Source organism: Brachyhypopomus gauderio, chromosome 4 (genome assembly GCF_052324685.1).
Source record: "Brachyhypopomus gauderio isolate BG-103 chromosome 4, BGAUD_0.2, whole genome shotgun sequence".
Classification (NCBI taxonomy): domain Eukaryota; kingdom Metazoa; phylum Chordata; class Actinopteri; order Gymnotiformes; family Hypopomidae; genus Brachyhypopomus; species Brachyhypopomus gauderio.
In genome coordinates, this window is record NC_135214.1 from 25,807,864 (window position 1) to 25,830,452 (window position 22,589).

General features: G+C 44.7%; 2 protein-coding genes across 3 annotated transcripts; both read left to right on the top strand.

Annotated features, from left to right (window-relative positions):
- Nucleotides 1-1,428: 1,428 nt before the first annotated feature.
- cabp1a (calcium binding protein 1a) lies at nt 1,429-13,379 on the top strand. Its single transcript, XM_077003331.1, has 7 exons — nt 1,429-2,438; nt 8,837-8,867; nt 9,222-9,365; nt 9,703-9,812; nt 10,756-10,830; nt 11,050-11,122; nt 11,328-13,379. The coding sequence occupies exons 1-7, from the start codon at nt 1,725-1,727 to the stop codon at nt 11,351-11,353; spliced, it is 1,173 nt and encodes a 390-aa protein (XP_076859446.1). The 5' UTR covers nt 1,429-1,724; the 3' UTR covers nt 11,354-13,379.
- Nucleotides 13,380-15,349: 1,970 nt separating this feature from the next.
- mlec (malectin) lies at nt 15,350-22,468 on the top strand. 2 transcript variants are annotated; one of them, XM_077003345.1, is made up of 5 exons: nt 15,350-16,107; nt 17,640-17,818; nt 18,120-18,296; nt 18,819-18,876; nt 18,994-22,468. In XM_077003345.1, exons 1-5 carry the CDS (start codon nt 15,903-15,905, stop codon nt 19,236-19,238), a joined length of 864 nt encoding a protein of 287 aa, XP_076859460.1. In that variant the 5' UTR covers nt 15,350-15,902; the 3' UTR covers nt 19,239-22,468. The 2 variants fall into 2 exon arrangements, with proteins under 2 accessions (XP_076859460.1, XP_076859461.1); XM_077003346.1 differs by lacking the exon at nt 15,350-16,107 and adding an exon at nt 17,132-17,200.
- The last annotated feature ends 121 nt before the right edge of the window (nt 22,469-22,589 follow it).

Here is a 22,589-nt window from a genome sequence, read left to right on the forward strand (position 1 = left end):
TATATATATATATATGAAATACACACACACACACACATATATATGTTTGTGTGTGTGTGTATGTGTATTTCATGTTTATGTATGAACCAATCAATATATATATATAATGTATCGATTTTTTCCATATATATTACATTATTATTATTAATACGTGCATCAATAAGTGTATTATTATGCACATGTCACTGCTGTGCAGATGGAGCTAAACTTCACTGAGCTAACCTTCATTGAGAAGTAGCGCCCCCTACCTGTGCCGTTTGACACTGCCTAATCAAATGTGTGCAGAGTGAACAAGGGGACACGTTCAAAGAGCTGCAGGAGAAAAACAGTGACAACAACAACAACACTAATAATAACAATGACAATGATCAAATATATATTTTCTTCCAGATAGGCTGCCTTCATCATACATCATGCACTTAGGACAAGCTTTCTTCTTAGAAAATATAAGTTGGCAACACAATTGATTATGAGGAAAAATATCTAAAACCAAGTTTGTGATCGTGTCTAGTATAGTAGCTCCTCCTCTTCCTGTCGCTCTGAGCCAATCACCAGGAACCTGCAGAAAGCCACCATCACCTGCGTAAGCAACTCCTCATGATAACCGTTCTGTTAGCACTCTGACAATGTGGGTAAAATAAACTTTGTACCAATTATACAATGTTGTGTTTGTAAACGTTTATATAGTAAAGATCCCTTTGTCTAACAATCTCACATGATCAAAGCACTACGCAGGGGCGACAGTCTGAGTTGTTTTGCTGTGTTGTAAAGAGAACTGAACCTGTGTAGTGATGGGACAGACCTCGTGAGCTCGTGAGTGCAGATGTTATTCGTTCAGTCGCCTCTGTCTTCTGTATCACACTTCGTTCTAACACGCCATTATGACCATAACGATCTCAGCAGGACCCACACATAGGTATACGAATAAGGCAGAGGAGAAGGAAAGGACAGAGCATGTGTGTGTGTGTGTGTGTGTGGGGGGGGGGGGGGGGGGATGGTCCAGGCTTGTGCTTGAGATGCAATACCTGTGTATTACTAGGCTATTAGTCTATAGAACGAACGCAAACATGATTTCATGTTTACCTCGAGAAATACCTTTTACTCACTTTATTTCTGACTGTGTCATAATCATACCGTGAAATGACATGTACGGCTGGAAAACATGTCCGTCCCACTGCACCACGTCCCGAGGTCACGCACGCTGTCTTCAGATGATGCACACCGTAACCTGCGGTAGTGCCTGTAATGCCGCGCGTACTCATTAGGTGACGATATCGGAGCACCTTCTCTCTCTCTCTCTCTCTCTCTCTCTCTCTCTCTCTCTCTCTCTCTCTCTCTCTCTCTCTCCTCTCTCTCTCTCTCTCTCTCTCTCTCTCTCTCCTCTCTCTCTCTCTCTCTCTCTCTCTCTCTCTCTCTCTCTCTCTCTCTCTCTCTCTCTCTCCTAGTCCGTCACCCCCACAAAATGCAGTACACTACACTTTCCTACGCGCGCTACCAGAATAGCTTTGCGTTTCAGAGCAATCAGGTGGCCGAGACCAACTTTTAGACCGCTGCAGCATCCGCTGTGTGAGGCGAGAATGCAGACGAGGAGGCTCCGGGGCACCGTCAGCGATCCGGATCTGCTTGTTTCGCTCGAACGACAGTATGACACCTCCAAAGCTAACATGTAGCTCCGAAGGCGTTTTTTCCAAAAGCTGAGGATTAAGCTCGAGCTCAGGTCGACGATGAACCTCCCCAAAAGCGAGTCGACGACCTCCTTGCTGAGATCTTCCGCAGCGAACAGGCGATCCGCTCCGCATCCCGACCACGGCGAGCAGCGACGGAGTCATCACCATTCAACGGCAGCTTCTGGCGCGGCCGCGGCCGCGGAGGAGTCGTTCTGGACTACCGACTGCGACGCGAGCTCTCGGAGACCCTTGTGTCACCCGTCGCTGGTCGGTAACAGGAGTAACGCGGCGAAGCGTGCGGGAAAGGTGCACTCCAAACTGCACTCCCACGGCCACGCTCCCCCGCCAGGGAGTCAGGAGGATCTGTCGGAGCGGCCAGGTGTGAGCAACGGCAGCAAGGAGCGGAGGACTTCGAGGCATTCGCACCGACACCACCACCACCACCATCACCACCACCACCACCACCGCTCTACCCGGGACGACCTGCCCCAAGAGCGCCGGCAGAAGCACTCACATGCAGCGCGCATGCCACACAGGACTCAGTCTTTTTCTGAGTGCTCGGACGAAACTGCCATCTTCTTCGAGTCCCCCCGACTGAACAGTGAACCTGGTTCGCACGCCAGTGGGGAGGCGTGTCCTCCTCTGCCCGCCACCTCCTCTCCGGCGCCCGCGTCCTCCAGCCGCGCGTCGCGGCGCTCTACGACATCCAGCGCAGCGTCTTCCGACGCGGACTTGAACCTTCGTCCTATTCTCAACTCTGTCTTTGGACAGGTAAGGACCGAGCACGATTCCTAAAAACATAATTAACACATTCTCATTACATGTGACATTTTAACAGTGCCTGCTTCGTGATGTCTTAGGTGGACATGCACTGAAACTGCATTCTGGTCGAGTCATCCTGCAGGTTGTCATCTTCATGGGCATCAGTGAGACTGTTATAAGTCAAACAGACCTCAGCACAGTACATGTAACACCCTCATTAACTCAATCATGCGTGGTGTTCCTGCTGAACACCCTCGTTAACTCAATCAGATGTGGTGTTCTTGCTGAACACCCTCGTTTACTCAATCAGGCGTGGTGTTTCTGCTGAACACCCTCGTTAACTCAATCAGATGTGGTGTTCTTGCTGAACACCCTCGTTTACTTAATCAGGCGTGGTGTTCTTGCTGAACACCCTCGTTAACTCAATCAGGTGTGGCAGATCATGGTTGTGACTGAACTGTAGTTGATCGCCAGAACTGACACCCCAGAATCATACAGTGATTAATTTTTTGATTCATGGTAGAGTTACTGTCTGTGCCACAGAGAAGGTGAAGTCTGTCCATAAATAAGATGTTTTATCTCTCGTCTCCCAGGAGTGTGCATGCGCTGTATGTCCCAGTGCTCACATGCCTGGACTTGCTGCTGGTTTACTGCACTTGTTTCTGGTTTACTGCACTTGGTACTGGTTTACTGCACTGCATAACGGGTGAGGTGGTTGTGGGAAAACGTAGAACTTTGAAAATTGATGATTAATGAATAATTTGCAATATTTTGTATGGAGGGCTGTGTACACAGATGTCTGGATGGTTCTGTTTCTGGAGCTTGATAGATGTGTTAGGAGATAGTAGATGGTAGATGAGCTAAATGGGTTCAGTAAACAGTGAGAAGTTGAAGTCAAAACTACAGTGAAGTCTTATATTCCAGTGATCAAAAACTGTGTGTTTATAAAAACACCCAGACAACCCACACCAGGGGGGTAAGACAACCCACACCAGGGGGGTGAGACAACCCTCACCAGGGGGGTAATACAACCCTCACCAGGGGGGTATACGATACTGACCTAGATTACCCAGCAGGCAATGGCCCATTGTGCCAGGACATAAAGGCTAAATCAGGCCTACAAGTCCACAAGGGTCCGTTCTTGATTAAACCAACTGACTATTACAGATCAGGACAGAACCACTGACAACCACTGAGACAGAACCGCTGAAACAGAACCGCTGAGACAGATTTTGGATTTTGCTTCTGATGTTTATACTTTTTTTAAGCCTCAGTATATTTTAGTCAGAATAGTTATTTTTGGTGAGAATAGGCCATGTCCCACATACTTTGCAGAGCCCCTAGGGCACACAGGCACTGTGATCTGCCTTGATCCAGTTTAAAATATCATTTCATCAGCAAGAAGCACTGGATCACACTGCCATTCAGAGCCATTAACACCCATCTGCCATTCAAGCGCTCTGATTGGTGGGTGTTAGGCCTCAGTTTGTCCATATGTTTATCTAACACCCTCACTCATTACATGAATCTACGTCTGTGTGTGTGTGTGTGTGTGTGTGTGTGTGTGTGTGTGTGTGTGTATGTGTGTGTGTGTGTTTATGTGTGTGTTTGTGTGCGTGTATGAAAACAGAACACGTTTTTTTTTAAGATGCAGTGTTATGAGCCTCAGATGATGGGGATGACACACTCTCTGGCCGTGTGCCTCCTCCAAGCACATGTCTTTACCCAAAGCTGCCGCAACACACATCCCATAGTGAAAACGCTATTATTCCTGTTCTCTCTTCCACTTGTTCTCTCATCCACACGTGACATGTGGCATACGTGACTCACGTGACATCCTTATTCTCTAACCCTTCTGTACTCCTGCTCCTCTGTGCTGTCAACTGTTCTTTCACGTCCCTTTGTGTCTAGTCTTGCCAGAAATGTCGTCCCACCCCTCCACCTCTCCACCACTCCACCTCTCCACCCCTCCACCTCTCCACCACTCCACCCCTCCACCACTTCCTCCATCCTTCACCCATCTACCCCTCCACCCCAAATGACAGCTGGTTTCCCTGAAGACCACAGCAAGGTCACAGTGACCTTAAACATCACACTATGTGTGTGTGTGTGTGTGTGTGTGTGTGTGTTTCTGTGTTTTAAAGAGCGAAGGAGAAACAAACAGATAGAGAAATGACAGATAGATCACAAATATAAATGCTAAATGCTTCTCACATATCCAGTATTGAGATTTCACTTCTCAGTTTGCATACAATATTTCACTAACCTTACAAATCACCATAACGATGGACATGTTTACATGACCTACAGAAACAGTTCTGCTATACTGTTTCAGGCTCTGGTGTTCTAAAATGATCATAATAATCTAACCACAATAATCTAAACTACCAGCTCAAAACTTTAAAATGGCAGAGACAGACCAACATGGAGGATATGCATTCTTGCTTTTGTGTGTGTGTGTGTGTGTGTGTGTGTGTGTGTGTGTGTGTGTGTGTGTGTGTGTGTGTGTGTGTGTGTGTGTGTGTGAGAGAGAGAGAGAGAGAGAAGAGAGAGATTGAGAGGTTAGATTAGTTTATGTATCAAAAGACTATCAGACTGTGTGTGTGTGTGTGTGTGTGTGTGTGTGTGTGTGTGTGTGTGTGTGTGTGTGTGTGTGTGTGTGTGTGTTTGTATGGTGGAGCTGGTAGTTTTTTTGTTCAGCATTCTGCATTGTAAAAGATCCAATACAGAATACCTACTAACACGGGTGTAAACAATTTGGTAAGGAATGGTCAATAACACGGGTGTAAACAGGTGTAAACAGGTGTATGGAGGTTTGTACTTTCCAGTGTGCTAAAGAAATTGGAGTGCAGCAGTCTACACTGATGGTGTGTGTGTGGTTATTTTTAGAAACTTGAATTAATGAATGTTTGCTTTCCTGCTGTGAGATGGTAATATACATGTGGGAATAAAACCCACTCCCTCCCACGGTCACAGAGAGAGACCAAACAAGTGAGGAGGAGAGAGAGAGAGACAGGACAGTAGAGGGAGACAGCAGTAGAGAAAGACAGGGAGAGAAACAGGGAGGTGTGTGTGTGTGTGTGGGTGTGTGTGTGTGTATGTGTGTGTGTGTGTGTGTACACTACAGGACTGCAGCACGTTTCACACTCAGGACTTCCAGTTATGGCACACTTACTTATTCCCAGTAAAGACAGCAAAGCTCAATGAAAAAAGAGAAACCTGTTTTTCACAGTTCACACAACCTCTCCCTCTCTGTGTGTGTGTGTGTGTGTGTGTGTGTGTGTGTGTGTGTGTGTGTGTGTGTGTGTGTGTGTGTGTGTGTGTGTGTGTGTGAGTGTGTGTGGGTGTGTGTGTGTGTGTGTTTATGTGTGTGTGTTTATATTTGGCATGACTGTAGGTCTAAAGTGTGTGTGTAAACAATGTGGTCAGTAAACAGTTTTGATGGATGAATGGAAATTGGCCGGCTGTTTATTTTTATTAACAGGAATTCTCTCTCCCTCTCCCTCTCCCTCTCTCCCTTTCTCCCTCTCTCTCTCTCTCTCTCTCTCCCTATCTCCCTCTCTCTCACACACAGCACATACGGGTCTAGTTGAAGGCCTGTATATGAAATGAGTGATGCCAGCAGGCAGTGCAGTGAATACTCAATATATGCCCACAGAAACAGCACACACTCACTCACACACATTCCTTTATCCACAGCCCTACTACCCACAGAAACAGCATACACTCACACACAGTGCTGGCCTCTACGTGTTGTTAGAGTTTTAATGTTTGCCATTGAATGGAACCAGACATATGAATAGCTGCTTCTACAGTATATGCTTGCTGTATGTGTGCTGTTGTCAGAGCAGAAAATCCTCTGAATCCTCTACTGCTGACACTACAGTGTAGCACATTTTATTTGTTGCATTTTTGTGTTGTGGGTCTTGTGCATTTGTGGTTGTTAATCATCAGGTGTATACTGAAATCAGGTGTTCCAATCACTTCCATGGCCACAGGTTTGATACAGTATCAGTATCGGGGCTGATATTGACATAATTTAACATATCGGATATCGGGCAAAAGCGGCCGATCCCCTTACCGATCCATTTTCCAGTCCGCAGCTTGAGCTGGACAATAAACGTGTCGTAACGTTAACACGAAACTCACCAGTGATCCGGATTCCACAGTTTACCTTGAACCGCCAGCAGCTTCAGTCTGCAGCTGGCTGAAAAATGTCTGTTGTGTGTCCTTAAACATAGTACCAATGAAAATAAACTAAAGAGCCCTTATATTGGTATTTGTATCTGTATCGGTATCGGTATTGGTATCGGATCAGAAATGAAAAACACTGGATCGGCCCATCACTACCACAGGTGTAAAAAATGAAGCACGTAGGCATGCAGACAAAACATTTGGGCAGGACTGAGTAACTCTCAGGAGCTCAGTGAATTCCAGCATGGAACTGTTATAGGATGTCGCCTGTGCAACAAGTTTAGTCGTTCATTTAGTCGTGAAATTTCCTCACTCCTAAATATTTTACAGTCAACTGTCAGCTGTATTATAAGAAAATGGAAGTGTTTGGGAATGACAGTAACTCACCCATGAGTGGTAGGCCATGTAAACTGATGGAGCGGCGTCAGCAGATGTGCATAGTGTGAAGAGGTTGCCAACTTTCTGCAGAGTCAATCACTACACACATCCAAACTTCATATGGCCTTCAGATTAGCTCAAGAACAGTATGCAGAGAGCTTCATGGAATGGGTTTCCATGGTCGAGCAGCTGCATCCAAGCCATACATCAGCAAGTGCAATGCAAAGCGTCGGATGCAGTGGTGTAAATCACACCACCATTGGACACTGAAGCTGGGCTTGGCCCCTTAGTTCCAGTGAAAGGAACTCTGAATGCTTCAGCATATCAAGGCATTTTGGACAATTCCATGGTCCCAAATTTCTGGGAACAGTTTGGAGCTGGCCCCTTCCTCTTCCAACATGACTGTGCACTAGTGCACAAAGCAAGGTCCATAAAGACATGAATGTCCTGACTTCAACCTGATAGAACATCTTTGGGATGAATTATAGCGGAGGCTGAGAGCCAGGCCTTCTTGTCCAACATCAGTATGTGACCTCACAAATGTGCTTCTGGAAGAATGGTCAAAAATCCCCATAAACACACTCCTAAACCTTGTGGACAGCCTTCTCAGAAGATTTGAAGCTGTTCTAGCTGCAAAAGATGGACAAACGTCACATTGAACCCTATGGATTATGCATGGGATGTCACTTAAGCTTATATGAGTCAAGGAAGGTGAGCGTATACTTTACATATAATGTACACAGCTAGCAGTCATAGCAGCCCTGTTTGTCTGCTCTGTAAGGTTTAGGGCCCTGTGCACTTGTAACGGAGGGGGTGTGGTGTAAACAAGAGGAGGACTCACTTGAGGAGAATAGTGTGAAATATAAGGCATGGTGAATGAAACGAACATATAATGCAAACTAATACAACACAAAGGCAAAGAAACGACAAAAAACAACGAAATACCTAACACAAGACCACGTTTATAACGATACGTGATATATGATATTAACAAACCAAACATGCATGTAAACCCTCAGGCATCATGTACACATTTAACAGACAACCTCTCACAGACAATGACTATACAAAGAACAAGGACTATGACTACGTTTATAGCGATGCATGATACATGATATTAACAAATCAAACATGCACGTAAACCCTCGGGTATCATATACACATATTCCAGACAAGCGAACACCACGAACATAAACCTCTTAAAGACAATGACTATACACAGAACAAGGACACTGAACACAGAACTATGAATCATAGACAAAGACTAAGACGATACAGACATGAACTCGTCGACAAAACACCCATTAACAAGAAACCATGAAATGCACACTCAAACACAAAAACGATAACTCAATCCAAATTCTGATACGGAAATACCAGACATGAAAGTAGAACAAAACTCTTTTAACCATCTAACCATGTAACAGGACATAAACCTACAACATATACCTGAAAATATAGACCAACACACATAACATGTAACCTAATAAACTAAACATCAGTAGATACAATAAATACAGAATCTCACAAACACACAGACGCGACTACATATCCATGGGACTATCATGCACTAACACAAAACACCTGGGAATGTAACGCCTAGGGGCGTGGCTAAGAAACACATGGGGAAAAGACGGACGTAGACATGACAAAACGTGTGGGGGTGGGGCCTGAACTCAAAAACAGTTTAACCAACATACACATAACGAGTTTAAACAATCGTGAGATTGTTGTCCTGGTGCTCACCTGAGGACCTGCTAACTGTATGATCTGTATGATTTTTTCCGCTCTCCTCTGATTCTGACTTGGATCTGTTTGTAATTTTGGTTCTATAGGACCGGGAGCTGAGGCCCGAAGAGATTGAAGGTGAGTTTGGACTTTGCACACAAGCAGCACGCTGGGATCCACCATGGAGGTTCAGGGCATCAGTGTGGGTCAGGTGTTTAAAGTGTCTTTACCATCTGTGTGGGTCAGGTGTTTAGAGTGTCTTTATCATTTGTGTGGGTTAGGTGTTTAAAATGTCTTTAACATCTGTGTGGCTCAAGTGTTTCAGAGCTTTGAAAATACTGCCCAGAATTTCAGTGAATACTGAACTTCAGTCTGACGCCTTTAGAAGAGATACATCTTTTGGATATTTTGATGATAAACTCCACAATAGACACCATTTCTGATCACTGCTGCATGCTTTCACACGGTTGACTGGTTTGCGTTTATTTGCAGAACTGCGCGATGCATTTCGGGAGTTTGACAAAGATAAGGATGGATACATCAGCTGTAAGGACCTGGGAAACTGTATGAGGACCATGGGATACATGCCCACAGAAATGGAACTAATCGAACTGAGCCAACAAATCAACATGAACTGTAAGTGTGGGTTTGTGTGTACATAAGTGTGTGTATGTGTGTGTGCATTTGTGTGTCCATTTGTGTGTGTGCGTTTGTGCATGCATATATGTCTGTGTGTTTGTGTGTGTGGTTGTGCGTGTTGGTGTGTGAGAATTGTGTAAACATGAGTTTAGATGTGACAGAGTAGTAATGTCTTTGGATTGTAGTGATGTAATATTTATGTCGTCTCAGTCCCCCGACTGAGACGACATAAATATTACATCACTACATGTGGACTTTGCTGTGATATTTGTCTTGTTTCTCTCAGTGGGGGGACATGTGGACTTTGCTGTGATATTTGTCTTGTCTCTCTCAGTGGGGGGACATGTGGACTTTGATGACTTCGTGGGGCTAATGGGTCCCAAGTTACTGGCAGAGACTGCAGACATGATTGGTGTGAAGGAGCTGAGAGATGCATTCAAAGAGGTGAAAAAACTTCAAAGAGCACTCGAAAGTATGGGACTGTACTATTCTGATAGTATGGGACTATACTAGTATGGGACTGTATTATAAGAAGAGTATGGGACTGCCCTATACTGACAGTATGGGACTCTACTGTGCTGAGAGTATGTGACTACTATACTGACAGTATGGGCTATACTATACTGGGAGTATGGGACTGTACTATACTGAGAGTATGGAAGTATATACTGAGAATATTGGACTGTTCTGTACTGAGAGTATGGGACTGTACTATGCGGAGAGTATGGGACTATACAGAGTATGGGACTGTATTGTACTGAGAGTATGGGATTGCACTATACTGAATGTATGGGACTGAACCATGCTGAGACTATGGGACTGTATTATACTGACAGTATGGGACTGTACTATGCTGAGAGTAAGGCTCTGTATTATACTGAGAGTATGGGACTACATTATACTGAGTGTATGGGACTGTATTTTACTGAGAGTATGGGACTATACAAAACTGAGAGTAGGGGGCTGTATTATCCTGATAGTATGGGAGTACATTATACTGAGAATATGGGACTATGCAATACTGAGAGTATGGTGCTATGTTATACTGAGAGTATGGGAGTATATTATACTGAGAATATGGGGTTTGAATTATACTGAGAGTCTGGAACTTTATTATACTGAGTATGGAACTATGCTCTTGTGAGAGTATGGGACTATATTATACTGAGAGTATTGGACTATACTGTACTGAGAGTATGCGACTATACTATAGTGGTGGAAATGTGTTGACAGAATCAGTTACCCTCACTTAGGAGTAAATATTTCTTTATCAGAATTTTGTAAGTTCATAAGCACCACATACACACACCCCTGTATCACATACGCACACTCACACACCTTTAAATCACACACTTGTATTCAGTGTTTTTTTTTCTGTTTCTATTAGTTTGACACAAATGGTGATGGAGAGATCAGCACCAGTGAGCTAAGGGAGGCAATGAGGAAGCTTCTTGGACATCAGGTACATGGACCTGTCCCTCGATGTGGGTTTGTCCCTCCATGTGGGTTTGTCCCTCGATGTGGCTGTGTCCCTTGATGTGAGCCTGTCCCTCACTGTGGGTGTGTCCTTCTGTGTGGTTGTGTACCTATGGACATGTTTGCTGTGTGAGTGAGTGAATAAGTGTGAGTGCAGGACCACGTTTTCGCTGGGTGTGTTACAGCAGTGTGTGGTCTGTGTTAGGTTGGCCACCGAGACCTGGAGGACATTGTGAAAGATGTTGACCTAAATGGAGACGGGCGAGTAGATTTTGAGGGTAAGTACAGTTACTGTGATTACACCTATGCAAATCCCAACAGGAGCTTAAGGTCTTGAGTTACTTCATTACTGAAAAATAAAGCAAGGTGTGAAAGCCCATCCCACTGAACTAATCAGGGATGGTTCTCTGTGATTGGATAATCGGAACAGCAGACAGTAGAGGGTAAGGACTTATCCTGGTCTTTCTCTCTCTTGTGCTGTAGAGTTTGTGCGGATGATGTCTCGATGAGGGAGGAAGAAGTCCCAGTAGGGAGGCCGCAGATTGAGGGCAGAGACACTCTTCTGCCTCCTGCTGGCTGGAAGAGATAGGCCAAGGGAATAGAAGCATTTTCTAATGCAAAACATTTCTGCTTGTGCAACGTGAGTAAGATAGGTTATAGTATGGATTTGGCAGCCTCTAAACACTGGTCATCTCACCAGAAGCTACATGTGGAAAATCTCCAGTAGGTTAGACCCTTGGTCTGTGTGGCCCTGAGAACTAAGAAACATCCCAGTGAGGGGGCTTTACAAACATATTAACTGGAATTTGAATAACTGGGGGAAACACACACATACACATGCACACACACATACACACACACACATATACATGCACACACACATACACACACACACATATACATGCACACACATATACACACACACACACAAACATGCACACACACACACACACATACAAGCAGTGGATAGTTTAGGTTCAGAAACTAAAAATACTCTCCAAACATGAGTCTACTTGATTCTGCTAATTAACAGAAGCCAGCAGGCTTCATTAATGAACTTAACCCAAAATCAGTACTTTTACTCTCGTAAACATGTACACCACACACACAAGCACACATACATGCACACACAATTACACAAACATGCACACACACACATCGTAGCTGAGTGTTTCTGCACTTTCGACCCTGAGAGAACAATATTGTCTTTTGTCTGTGTATGTTGAAGAGAACAAATATTCTCTTACTTAATTATGGCAATATTGTGTCTTAATATGTGGTGTTCTGTGTGTATCTATGTCTGTGAATGTGGGACAGAGAATGTATTGTTTAAAACCACGCTCTGATTGTTTACATCAAGAGTTACCATAGTTACCGTAGGTGTCAGATTAATAACCGATAGCTCATTACATCTCAGAACTCATACCCTACTATCAACCAAAATGAAGTATTTTACCACAGTTGTTTACAGTTGTGATATTTAGTGTTTAGAGTGTGCATTACTGCAATGACACTGGACTTTAGAACTGCCAGAAACACAGGGCGTGCCTTTATGAGTCCAACCCACCGGACATGGACCCTCACTCCTCTCTCCCCACTCCCCAATCCTCACTCCTCACTCCCCAATCCTCACTCCTCACACTTCACTCCCCACTCCCCACTCTTCACTCCTCACTCTTCACTCCTCACTCCCCACTCTTCACTCCTCACTATTCACTCCCCACTCTTCACTCCTCACTACCCACTCTTCACTCCTCACTCCCCACTCCTTACTCTTCACTGCTCACTCCCCACTCTTCACTCCCCACTCCTCACTCTTCACTCCCCACTCTCCACTCCTCACCACCCCCACTCTTCACTCCTCACTTCTCACTCTTCACTCCCCACTCCCAACTCCTCACTCCCAACTAACCACCCCCCACTCTTCACTCCCCACTCTTCACTTCTCACTCTTCACTCCCCACTAACCACCACCCATTCCCCACTCCTCACTCTTCACTCCCCACTCCTCACTCTTTACTCCCCACTCCTCACTCTGAAACATGCAGCTGATGGTCCATTCTTCTCCCATAAGAGTACAAACAGGTATCAGCACAAAACTGAAACAAAAAAGACTGGTCCCTGTGAACATGGGAAAGACTAATAAAAATGATGGACAGTTCACTGCTTTCTAGACAAACTTGAACTTCCTATCCACCATCATTGTAGCCTAGTAGAGGGTTTAATATATTAGAGATGACTTTCCTCATGAAACAGATTGGTATTTCAGGGGAACAGAGTTTGGCCTATACTTACAGACCTTTTAGCCACAACAAATTACAACCTCACCAAGACACTGAAAACACACAATGTCAATGAATGTGTCTTCTGTTGTCTACGTCTCTTTGAACTGTGATACGTTGTTATATATTGTTGTAGAAATGTAACCTGTTAAATTTCTTGCATGCCAAAAACAATGCCTCTGCACTCAATTGTAAGATAGTGATTTTAATAAATTAAAGTTAAATCAAACAGACTATACAATTACTAAACGTCTTAATGCGTTTCATTACATTACGAAATTCAATTCAGAGCTTACGTCCCTAATGTGTTCAAATTTTATATTGAGTTTTCCAAAAATACTGTGGCTGCATAAATCGTTTTGCACTAGCTGAGTCAACACCGTAAGACCTAACGAAACTGAAGTTTATGCAAGAGATCCGACGAGGACGACTCTCTCCGGAGCGGAATGCTGGTGTTGCCAGGGCAACGGAATCTCTCATCCGGATCCAGACGGGACAAAGCTGTTTTTGCTGCTTTTTCCACAATGTATGAGAGGAATAAGACAACCTGGCGCCACCTTGTGGTTATAGAATAAATCTGGTAGATTTTTCAGAGATTTTAGTAATTTGTTGAGGTATAAACGTTTCGTATTGCAGTATACTAACAAAATAATCAATTAGCTTGGCAGATTAGAGTGATCTCGATAGCGCGTCTGTAAACACTGGATTATGGCCATATTTCTATTTAGACAAAAACATGTCATTTTTAAAATAAGGCAAAACTCAATTGGCCGAAATAAATACAGATAGCATCTAGAGAAATCAGCCTTCGAGTTTCAGACCGGGCGAAGCCAACGAAAGCAAACAAAGAAATTTCTGGAAAATTAGACAGTTGCGTCCTCGGTCACCATAACAACCCATACGTTTGGGGGGGGGGGGTGCGGAGACCCAGAATGCACTACGGGCACGCTGCGTTGGACCAATCTGATTGGACATTTCTGTCTGTTGCCGCACTGACATGGTTATTTATGATTGGTTATTTATCGTTTATAGTTATTTAAAGAAAATATCTAACTGATTTAATGTTATTTCATCACATTTTTAACTCTTCAAAGATTCACTTTCGAAATGTGCTGCAATATTCACCCGCAGTTAAAAATAAACAGCTTTTTGGATATCATCTGTCTAGGTCAAACCATTTTGTTTTAGAGGGGTGTTGGTGTGTTTGCATTTGAGACGCATACGTGATTTAATTCGTATTAAGTATATCTTCCACAAATAGAGTAATTTGAGACTCAGATATTGTGAAGAAACGCAATAATCGTATATGTTGTGTCGACAGAGTACGATGATAAATATTCTTTGTCGTCCAAAGCCAGGATATATGACTTCCGCTTTTACTAACGCCAACGGAACATCAGTTCACGTCGATCAAACTTGATAGAAGCAGTTTCTCGTGCTGCCCCTAGTGGTGGAATATGGCGCCTACATCTTACCTTCATACTTGACTCTATTTGTGTTTGTTTCTGTGTATATGAATGAATGTGTTAACGCAAACCCTCTTCTGTGTGTGCGCACTTAAAAGTGTGTATGAATGTTTCAGGTTAAGAACCTTGTGCGCTACGAGTTACACACACATTCACGAGTAACCACATTCAAAGTGACAGAAACCAACATTAAAAATAGGTCCATGTCTTTGTAATATATTGAACTGGAACATATTGCATTATCGCATTATTATATACTGCACTATTGACTTGGAAAAAACATTATTAGGTTCTCAGGATTTTTATGAAACTGGTATTTTGCCTGGTCGGTGTAATCAACTTTCGAAATTGCAACATGATTTTATAATGAATAGAAAACCTCGGTGCAATTCTGAAACGATAATTCTATGAATATTTAGATTTAATAAATAGATTTTAGCGTGCGGTACACGAACTGCACTCTAGATGACTACTGAGAAATTTCACAATTACTTTCTCGCAAGATTTATTTCGTTGCTTTACATTTTTACACGAGAACGCGCTTTAGTCCCGGGCGGCGGACGCGTGCGTGCAGGAGACTGTGCGGAAGGGAAAGTTGATACACTTGATTCGCTGGTTTCCGTCGTCGGTACGATCTGATTGGGCAGAGTTCCCTCGTCCTCGAAATGAATACGGCGGATGGGCAGTGACCAAGCGGAACCTGCTCTCTAGCGTTGAGCGATTGGCTAAATTTCGCGTCGCCCCTCCAATCATCCCGCAGACATCACGCTAGACTGTCCTCGTGGTCCCGTCCCCGTCGCTTCAACCTGCACCGACTTCACGCAGTCCGCGATGTGCCGTGCGGCCCTGCATAGACAGTGCGATTGTCATTTCAAGCTTTCTGGAGAAAACTTGAAGCGATTGCATTAAACAGCACACGACACGGACCGGGTTTTCGTCTCAATTCACGTATTTTCAGAGGATAGAGTCACACACGCAGGGGATCCGGTATATAAGACCCGCAAGCTCGAGGATCCTGCTGGCGTTACAGCTGCTGACAGCAGGGGGACGTCGGGCTCTCTGGACTCCGCGAGGCTCGGTCCCACCGAACCAGGTGTACGCACGCACCAGGGACGGGTCCCCTCCGACGGTAGTGGGTGCTGATCGCAGCGACCGGCCGTCCTTGGCCGTATATTGGGTCTGTAATCGTCGCTGCTCTGGGTCTGCGGAGCTGAGCATGTGATACAGGGTTTCTTCAGCTCAGAACGTCCTGCTCCCTTTTATTCCTCCCCATCATCTTTACTTCCATCCTGCTTCGTGTTTTCGGCGCTATGCGGCGGGTGGCTGCACCACGGGCCGCCCCGCTCGTCCTGGCGGCGTTGTCGCTGCTCCTCGCCGAGCGGTGTGGGGCGGACGGCGGCGCCTCCAGCCTGTCCGAGCGGGTGATCTGGGCAGTGAACGCCGGCGGGGACGCTCACACGGACGTGCATGGTATTAATTACAAAAAGGACCCGCTGGAAGGCAAAGTGGGGAAAGGTGAGTCCAGCCGGTTTGTGTCTGTCAAAGAAAATGGCTAAATAGCTGTGGGCTCGCTACCGTGTCACTATTATTAGTGTGAACGCGCAGTGTGTCCAGATTTCTGCTTTAACCTTTTCTTCATTTGAGTATTGAACTGACGGACATTATAAATACATGTCTTTTAGATTATACACACCCTGCATACATGTTATCATTTACAATTGTCATAGTTTGGTCTGTCAGAGTTGGTCTGTATCGCAGTTTTGTTTCATAGACGTGGAACCACATTACAACACATTATATTCTAATACACATTACTACACACTCTAATATATCATAATAAACATTACTACATAGAATATATTATAATATACATTATTAGAGCAGAGAGCACGTGGTTAGCTATCGCCTCATTCTTCGTCACGTTTTGAAGGAAGTTGGGCTAAGTGCCTTACAGTGTTAGAGAATTATTCTGGTTAAACTTAGTCCAAGACCCAAATTAATACTAAAAGCAGAGAAGCCAGCAAGTGGACGTGCAGCTGTGGTTGGGGAAGCGCTCCGTGTGTAAAGGCCAGAGCAGTGACACACACACACACACACACACACACACAGAGAGAGAGAGAGAGAGAGAGAAAGACACACACACACACACACACACACACACACACACACACACACACACACACACACACACATACAGATACACAGCCCTTCCAGATCCAGCTGTCCGTGTGACAGTCCGTGGCTGTCAACCTGACTGCCAAAGTCCGCTTACACCAGCTAGCTCTTCAAGATTTACATAGCACTGTGGAGAAAACAGCACTAAGGTTGTAGTTAAAGAAAGAAGTATATTATTTGGTTGATAAATTTCCAAGAAATCTTGCAGTTTTTTTAAGTAAAAAGAAAATAATACAGAAGCTTTGTGAACCCTCTTACATTCGGTAATGTGTAGTGCAATACCTTCTTTAGCTGGTAGGGGGCAGTGGCGTAGATAAAGAGCGTTGAGGATGTTGGAAGTAGAGCTGCCTTTTCTCTTCCACTGACGAGACGGATAGCTAGCGCGTGTTCGTTATGCGTCACTGTGCGTCCTACGGATGTCCCAATTTCTCTTGTAATACACCTGTGATAGTGTGGTATTGTCTGCTTTAATACACCTGTGATAGTGTGGTATTGTCTGCTTTAATACACCTGTGATAATGTGGTATTGTCTGCTTTAATACACCTGTGATAGTGTGGCATTGTCTGCTTTAATACACCTGTGATAGTGTGGCATTGTCTGCTTTAATACACCTGTGATAGTGTGGCATTGTCTGCTTTAATACACCTGTGATAGTGTGGTATTCTGTCTGCTTTAATACACCTGTGATAGTGTGGTATTGTCTGCTTTAATACACCTGTGATAGTGTGGTATTGTCTGCTTTAATACACCTGTGATAGTGTGGTATTGTCTGCTTTAATACACCTGTGATAGTGTGGTATTCTGTCTGGTTTTGATCTGACACAAACACATGGAAGGCTGTGTTGGAGATTGTCATCGTTTCTCTGTGCAGCGTCGGATTATGGCATGCGCCTGCCGATACTGCGATCCAGTCCGGAGGATCAGGTCCTTTATCAGACGGAGCGGTACAACGAGGACACATTTGGGTACGAGGTGCCCGTCCGGGACGAGGGAGAGTACATCCTCGTTTTGAAGTTCTCTGAGGTCTACTTTGCCCAGTCACAGCAGAAGGTATGATCCGTTTAACGCTCAGCAACATGAAGCCATTGACTCCTGTTGGTGTAGTATGTATTTGCATAATTGTGTGTTACAATAGTTTTTATTTTTCAAAATGTATCTTGGTTCATACAGCATCTCATTTGCAATTCTTAATATCTTGTACAGATCAACACTGTAGATCTTCATTTAAAGTGCTTCTTTCGCAATGTTTTGTATATGCAGTATAGCTAACTCTAGTCTTGAACCGATCTACAGTGTCAGGGTTAACTCTAGTCCTGATCCCCTCTACCCTGTGTGCCTTGGTTGCCCTCAGGTGTTTGATGTTCGTTTGAATGGCCATGTGGTGGTGAAGGACCTGGACATCTTTGAGCGTGTAGGCCATAGTACAGCTCACGATGAGATTGTGCCTTTCTCCATAAAGAGAGGCAAACTGAGTGTGCAGGGCGAGGTTTCCACATTCAACGGCAAACTCACCGTGGAATTCATCAAGGTGAGACCTGCCTACTGTCAGGTGCTGTGGCTCCCATGGAATTTTAGGAGGAAATGGCAGTTAGCTTGGTAGGCTGCCAAAGAAGTGGCTTCCTGAGTCATTAGTGTGGAGTTTCAGCAGTCACACTGCCCCCTAGGTGTTGGAGGGCCTTCACACAGTGCTTGTCTCGTCTAGTTCTATAATGTCATTAATGGTCTATGTGTTCAGGGGGTTTTCAGCTGACATGCTAAAATCCCATAAAGCTTTAAAAAGCATACACTGTCATATTTTACAGACCCCAGTAGGTGTTTTTAAGACAAACCCTGTGAAGTTGCTTGCAGTGTGTTATCATTAATGGGTTGTATCCCTATATTCCTATACTGGCCATGCTGCTTCATTTGCATACGAGTGTAGTGTATTTGTATATTTGAGTTGTGTGTATTTGCACATTTGAGCAGTTTGTATTTGCATATTTGAGCTCTGTGTATTTGCATGTTTCTGTTCCTGCCGGAGTGCTAACCTCTCTTTCGTGTACCCATACAGGGTTACTATGACAACCCCAAAGTATGCGCTCTGTATGTGATGAAAGGGAAGCCGGAAGGTGAGTCACTGGTCATCTTTTACTGGTCTGATCATCTTTAATGGTTTAAGGTTGTTTAGTGGGTATTATGGCCGTATCTTTCTATTTCTCTGTATATTGCAAACGCTCGTCCCTCAGACGTGCCGAAACTCCAACCGCACCCTGGCCTAGAGAAGCGAGATGAAGAAGAGGAAGAGGAGGAAGACCCCGAGCTGGGCGAGGACGGGGTGAAGAAGAGTGCCTCGACTGCTGCGAAGAATCCCGTGCGGTCAGGCCCGCGCACACCCAACCCCTACGCAGCAGACAACAGCAGCCTGATGTTTCCCATCCTGGTGGCGTTTGGGGTCTTCATCCCCACCCTCTTCTGCCTCTGTCGCCTGTGAGAGGGGAGGGGGCACAGCAGACTCTGTAGGGGTGGGGGGGCAGCAGACAGGCATGGACATGGAGACAGACAGAGAGACAGACAGACAGACAGACAGACAGGAGAGCATCAGTGAAGTAGAGCGACAGAGAGACGAGGTGAAGAGGAAATGGCAGGTCTTGCATATTCCTCTCTCGTCCAGCAGGGGTCCCGCAGCAAGACTTTAGAGCTGGTTTATTTATTAGTATGTTTGTGCATATGTTTAACACTCGTGCTCTGTGAGAGAAGTATGCTCAGTGCTGATTGTGCATGCACACACACACACACAAACACACACACACACACACTCACTCACTCATTCAAGACAGGACTGACCACTTTTCAGACCAGGTTTGGCTGGTTCAGCAGGAACATACTCAGAACACTGCTTGTGATTTAGCTGCCCTGTTTTGTGAGAATGTTCCTATTGGTCCAGAAAAGCCCAGACAAAAGGAGTGGGTTTTGTTGCCTACATCTCTGCAGGGCTATACAGACAGCCTGGAGCACTGTGAGTGTGTGTATGAGGGTGTGTGTGTGTGTGTGTGTGTGTGTGTGTGTGTGTGTGTGTGTGTGTGTGTGTGTGTGTGTGTGTGTGTGTGTGTGTGTGTGTGTGTGTGTGTGTGTGTGTGTGTGTGTGTGTGTGTGTGTGTGTGTGTACGCGCGGTTGGTTGGCAGGATGGGGACGTGTTGCTTACCTCAGCTTGTACGAGCTTTTCTCCTCGCAGCCACCATCAGCTACACACCATGTCACTTCCTCTGAGGGGCTGAGCAGAGCAAACCATGAGCAGAGAGGAAAGTTGAAATCATTTGGAGTCTGAAGGTTGGGGTGTTTTGTCTGGGGCGTTTTTGATGAGGTCAGCTGTGCTGTAAATGTAGTATTTTTCTCAATCAGCACTTGATAACTAAGAAACTGAGAGAGATCTCGGAGAGTGTCTGAGCTCACCCATAGCTTGACAGCGCCCTCTGCTGAAATTTTGGTTTCATTGCTCTTTTAAGACCACACATATTCTACAGCATTTAAGCTGTTTGACCTTGTTTTGCATTTCTTGTGGATTCCAAATAAGCCCATGATCCAAAAACTAAAACAAAAAAATGAAACCCGTGTCGACCGTAGGCAGACACCAACACCCCGGCTATTTATCAGGATTTTGGCAGCTCTCCAATATTAATTATTTGGTTCATGTTTTGTTGTGTTTTTCATCAGATTTTTGTTTTCTTATTTGCTTTGATTTCATTGTCGCAGTTTCATCGTGAGGTTTGGAGAAAAGCTGCTCGGTGTCCTTGCTGATCCTGCGTGTGTAGTCGGTGCCGTTAGCTGTTGGGTCATTACCATTAGAGGCAGCTAATTTAAAGTGAACAAGATATCTGATCAAGCTGTGTGGCTGGCCGTGTGCTTTTGTGGTTTTTGTTGATGTTTGTCTTTCCTAACACCTGTAGTGTTAGTCGTCATGGTGCCCGCCGGGGCCTGCCATTGTCCGCAGTCCTCGCGCTCACCAAACACGTCGATTAGCTTTGCAGTGGTTGTGTCTGCAGACAGTGGTGAGTTTTGCCTGGTCTGCTCACACTGGAACATTGAATGGTGATGTGCTGGACCACTTTCCCTCTGTAAGCAGCACACTGGGTCCTGTAAAACAGTGACGGATGTGAAAGGATTCAAACTATTACAGTGTTGGCCGATTTTCACACCTATGAAAGGTTTCTAGCCCAATTTTTGTAGGTTCTCTTGTGCTGTGGTTACAGCATAAATCATGTGCTGCTCACGATCCTTCTGTGTCTAGCATCTCACTCATTTGGTCGCTCCCTCTCTTTTTGTCTGTCTGTCTCGTGTTTCTCAACTGGTGACTGTAGTTTGTGTTTTCTGCCTTACAAATGTGAGAGCTGTGATGTCACCAGGCCAATACCTTCCTTGGTGAAGTATTCCTCCATTTGTGTGCAGTCTTTCTTGGTCTGGGTGGCCAATCTTTCTCCTGACTGTGATGTGCCTGTGGTGGTGGATCTCCGAGAGTGGCCCGACAGACGGCAGCTTAAAGCTCCTGGCTTGAGTTATATATTGTAGTGGGTTATATATTGTAGGGGGTTCAGCTTTGCCCTAGATCAATGTGGGGTGGGGGGGGTGGGGGGGGGTTATATTCGGTTATCCCTGCCTGGATCTTGTCCTTGTCCAGGTTTACACACTTTTCAGAAACAATCATTATAGAAGCACCTTGTGTCATTTATTACAAGGACGTTCTATGACCGTGACCATAGTTCTATAACCATAACCTAACCCTAGTTATGAGACTGCGCCAACGTCATGTTTTATTGTCATCGTTGTCGTTCCCATCTCCCTTTCACTGTGTACGTGTGTACGTGTATAAGGTACTAGGTCACACTAATGATTGTGTGCCATATGGTTATTTTTGTCTTTGCAATATTATTGTCGTCATTGTTAACGGGGTGTCTGGGTATTTGTAATGGCCAGAGCTCTGTGGACAGGTCTTGCTGCAGGAGGGCCTTTTGTAGGGGGTTTGGGACACTCAGATGAGAGCACATACTGATGAGCAGAAATAATGAGGATCGTTGCCTAATCGTGGGTCCTTTTATACATTTTATAATTTAAGCAAATGGAAAACGGAATGATAATGAAACTTTTTGTTTTAAAAGTAGTGTTTTCCTCAGGATCTATGATTTACTTTGTTTTACAGTGACTTGTTGGTGAATTTGTTTGCACTGCTGGTTGGTATTTTAAAAGCATTGCTGTTTTTTTTTTCTTTGCCATCTGTCTTTTTGGTTTAATCCTTTGTTGATTTTGAACACATTCAAATGTGCTTTACTTTCTTCCCCCTTTGGTCCATTTGAGAGTTTCATTTTGCATGTTTGTTTACCCCTTCCTTTTTTTGTCTTTGCTGAAACTACCATGAGCACTTTCTTACCAAATACAAGTCCTCCAACAGCCAAAGACCTGCCTTCACGTGTGCTTGGTACGCATTAGACGCGCGAGCTCTGCATCAGCGCGTGGACGGAGACGACCGGAAACGCGTCGGGACCGGGCCGCTCCTCTACTACCTGTTTCTCTCTCCCGTTCTTCATCTGGTGAAGATGTATGAAGATGAAGTGTGGTGCACACACTTGACCCGTGAAAGCGCTACACTGCAGTCTTTCGAGAAACGAATTCTGAAGCAGGAACTGCAAACTCACGCTGTTTCTTTTTAATAAATGTGATATTTTATCTAAGATGGACTGTGGGTGATTTTCGAATCCTAAACATTTAAGTGAACGAACTATCGGTGAGATTAATGAATGTTAAAAATCAGGATGAGTAGCTGCCTGCGATGTTTCTGGAACCATACTGTCA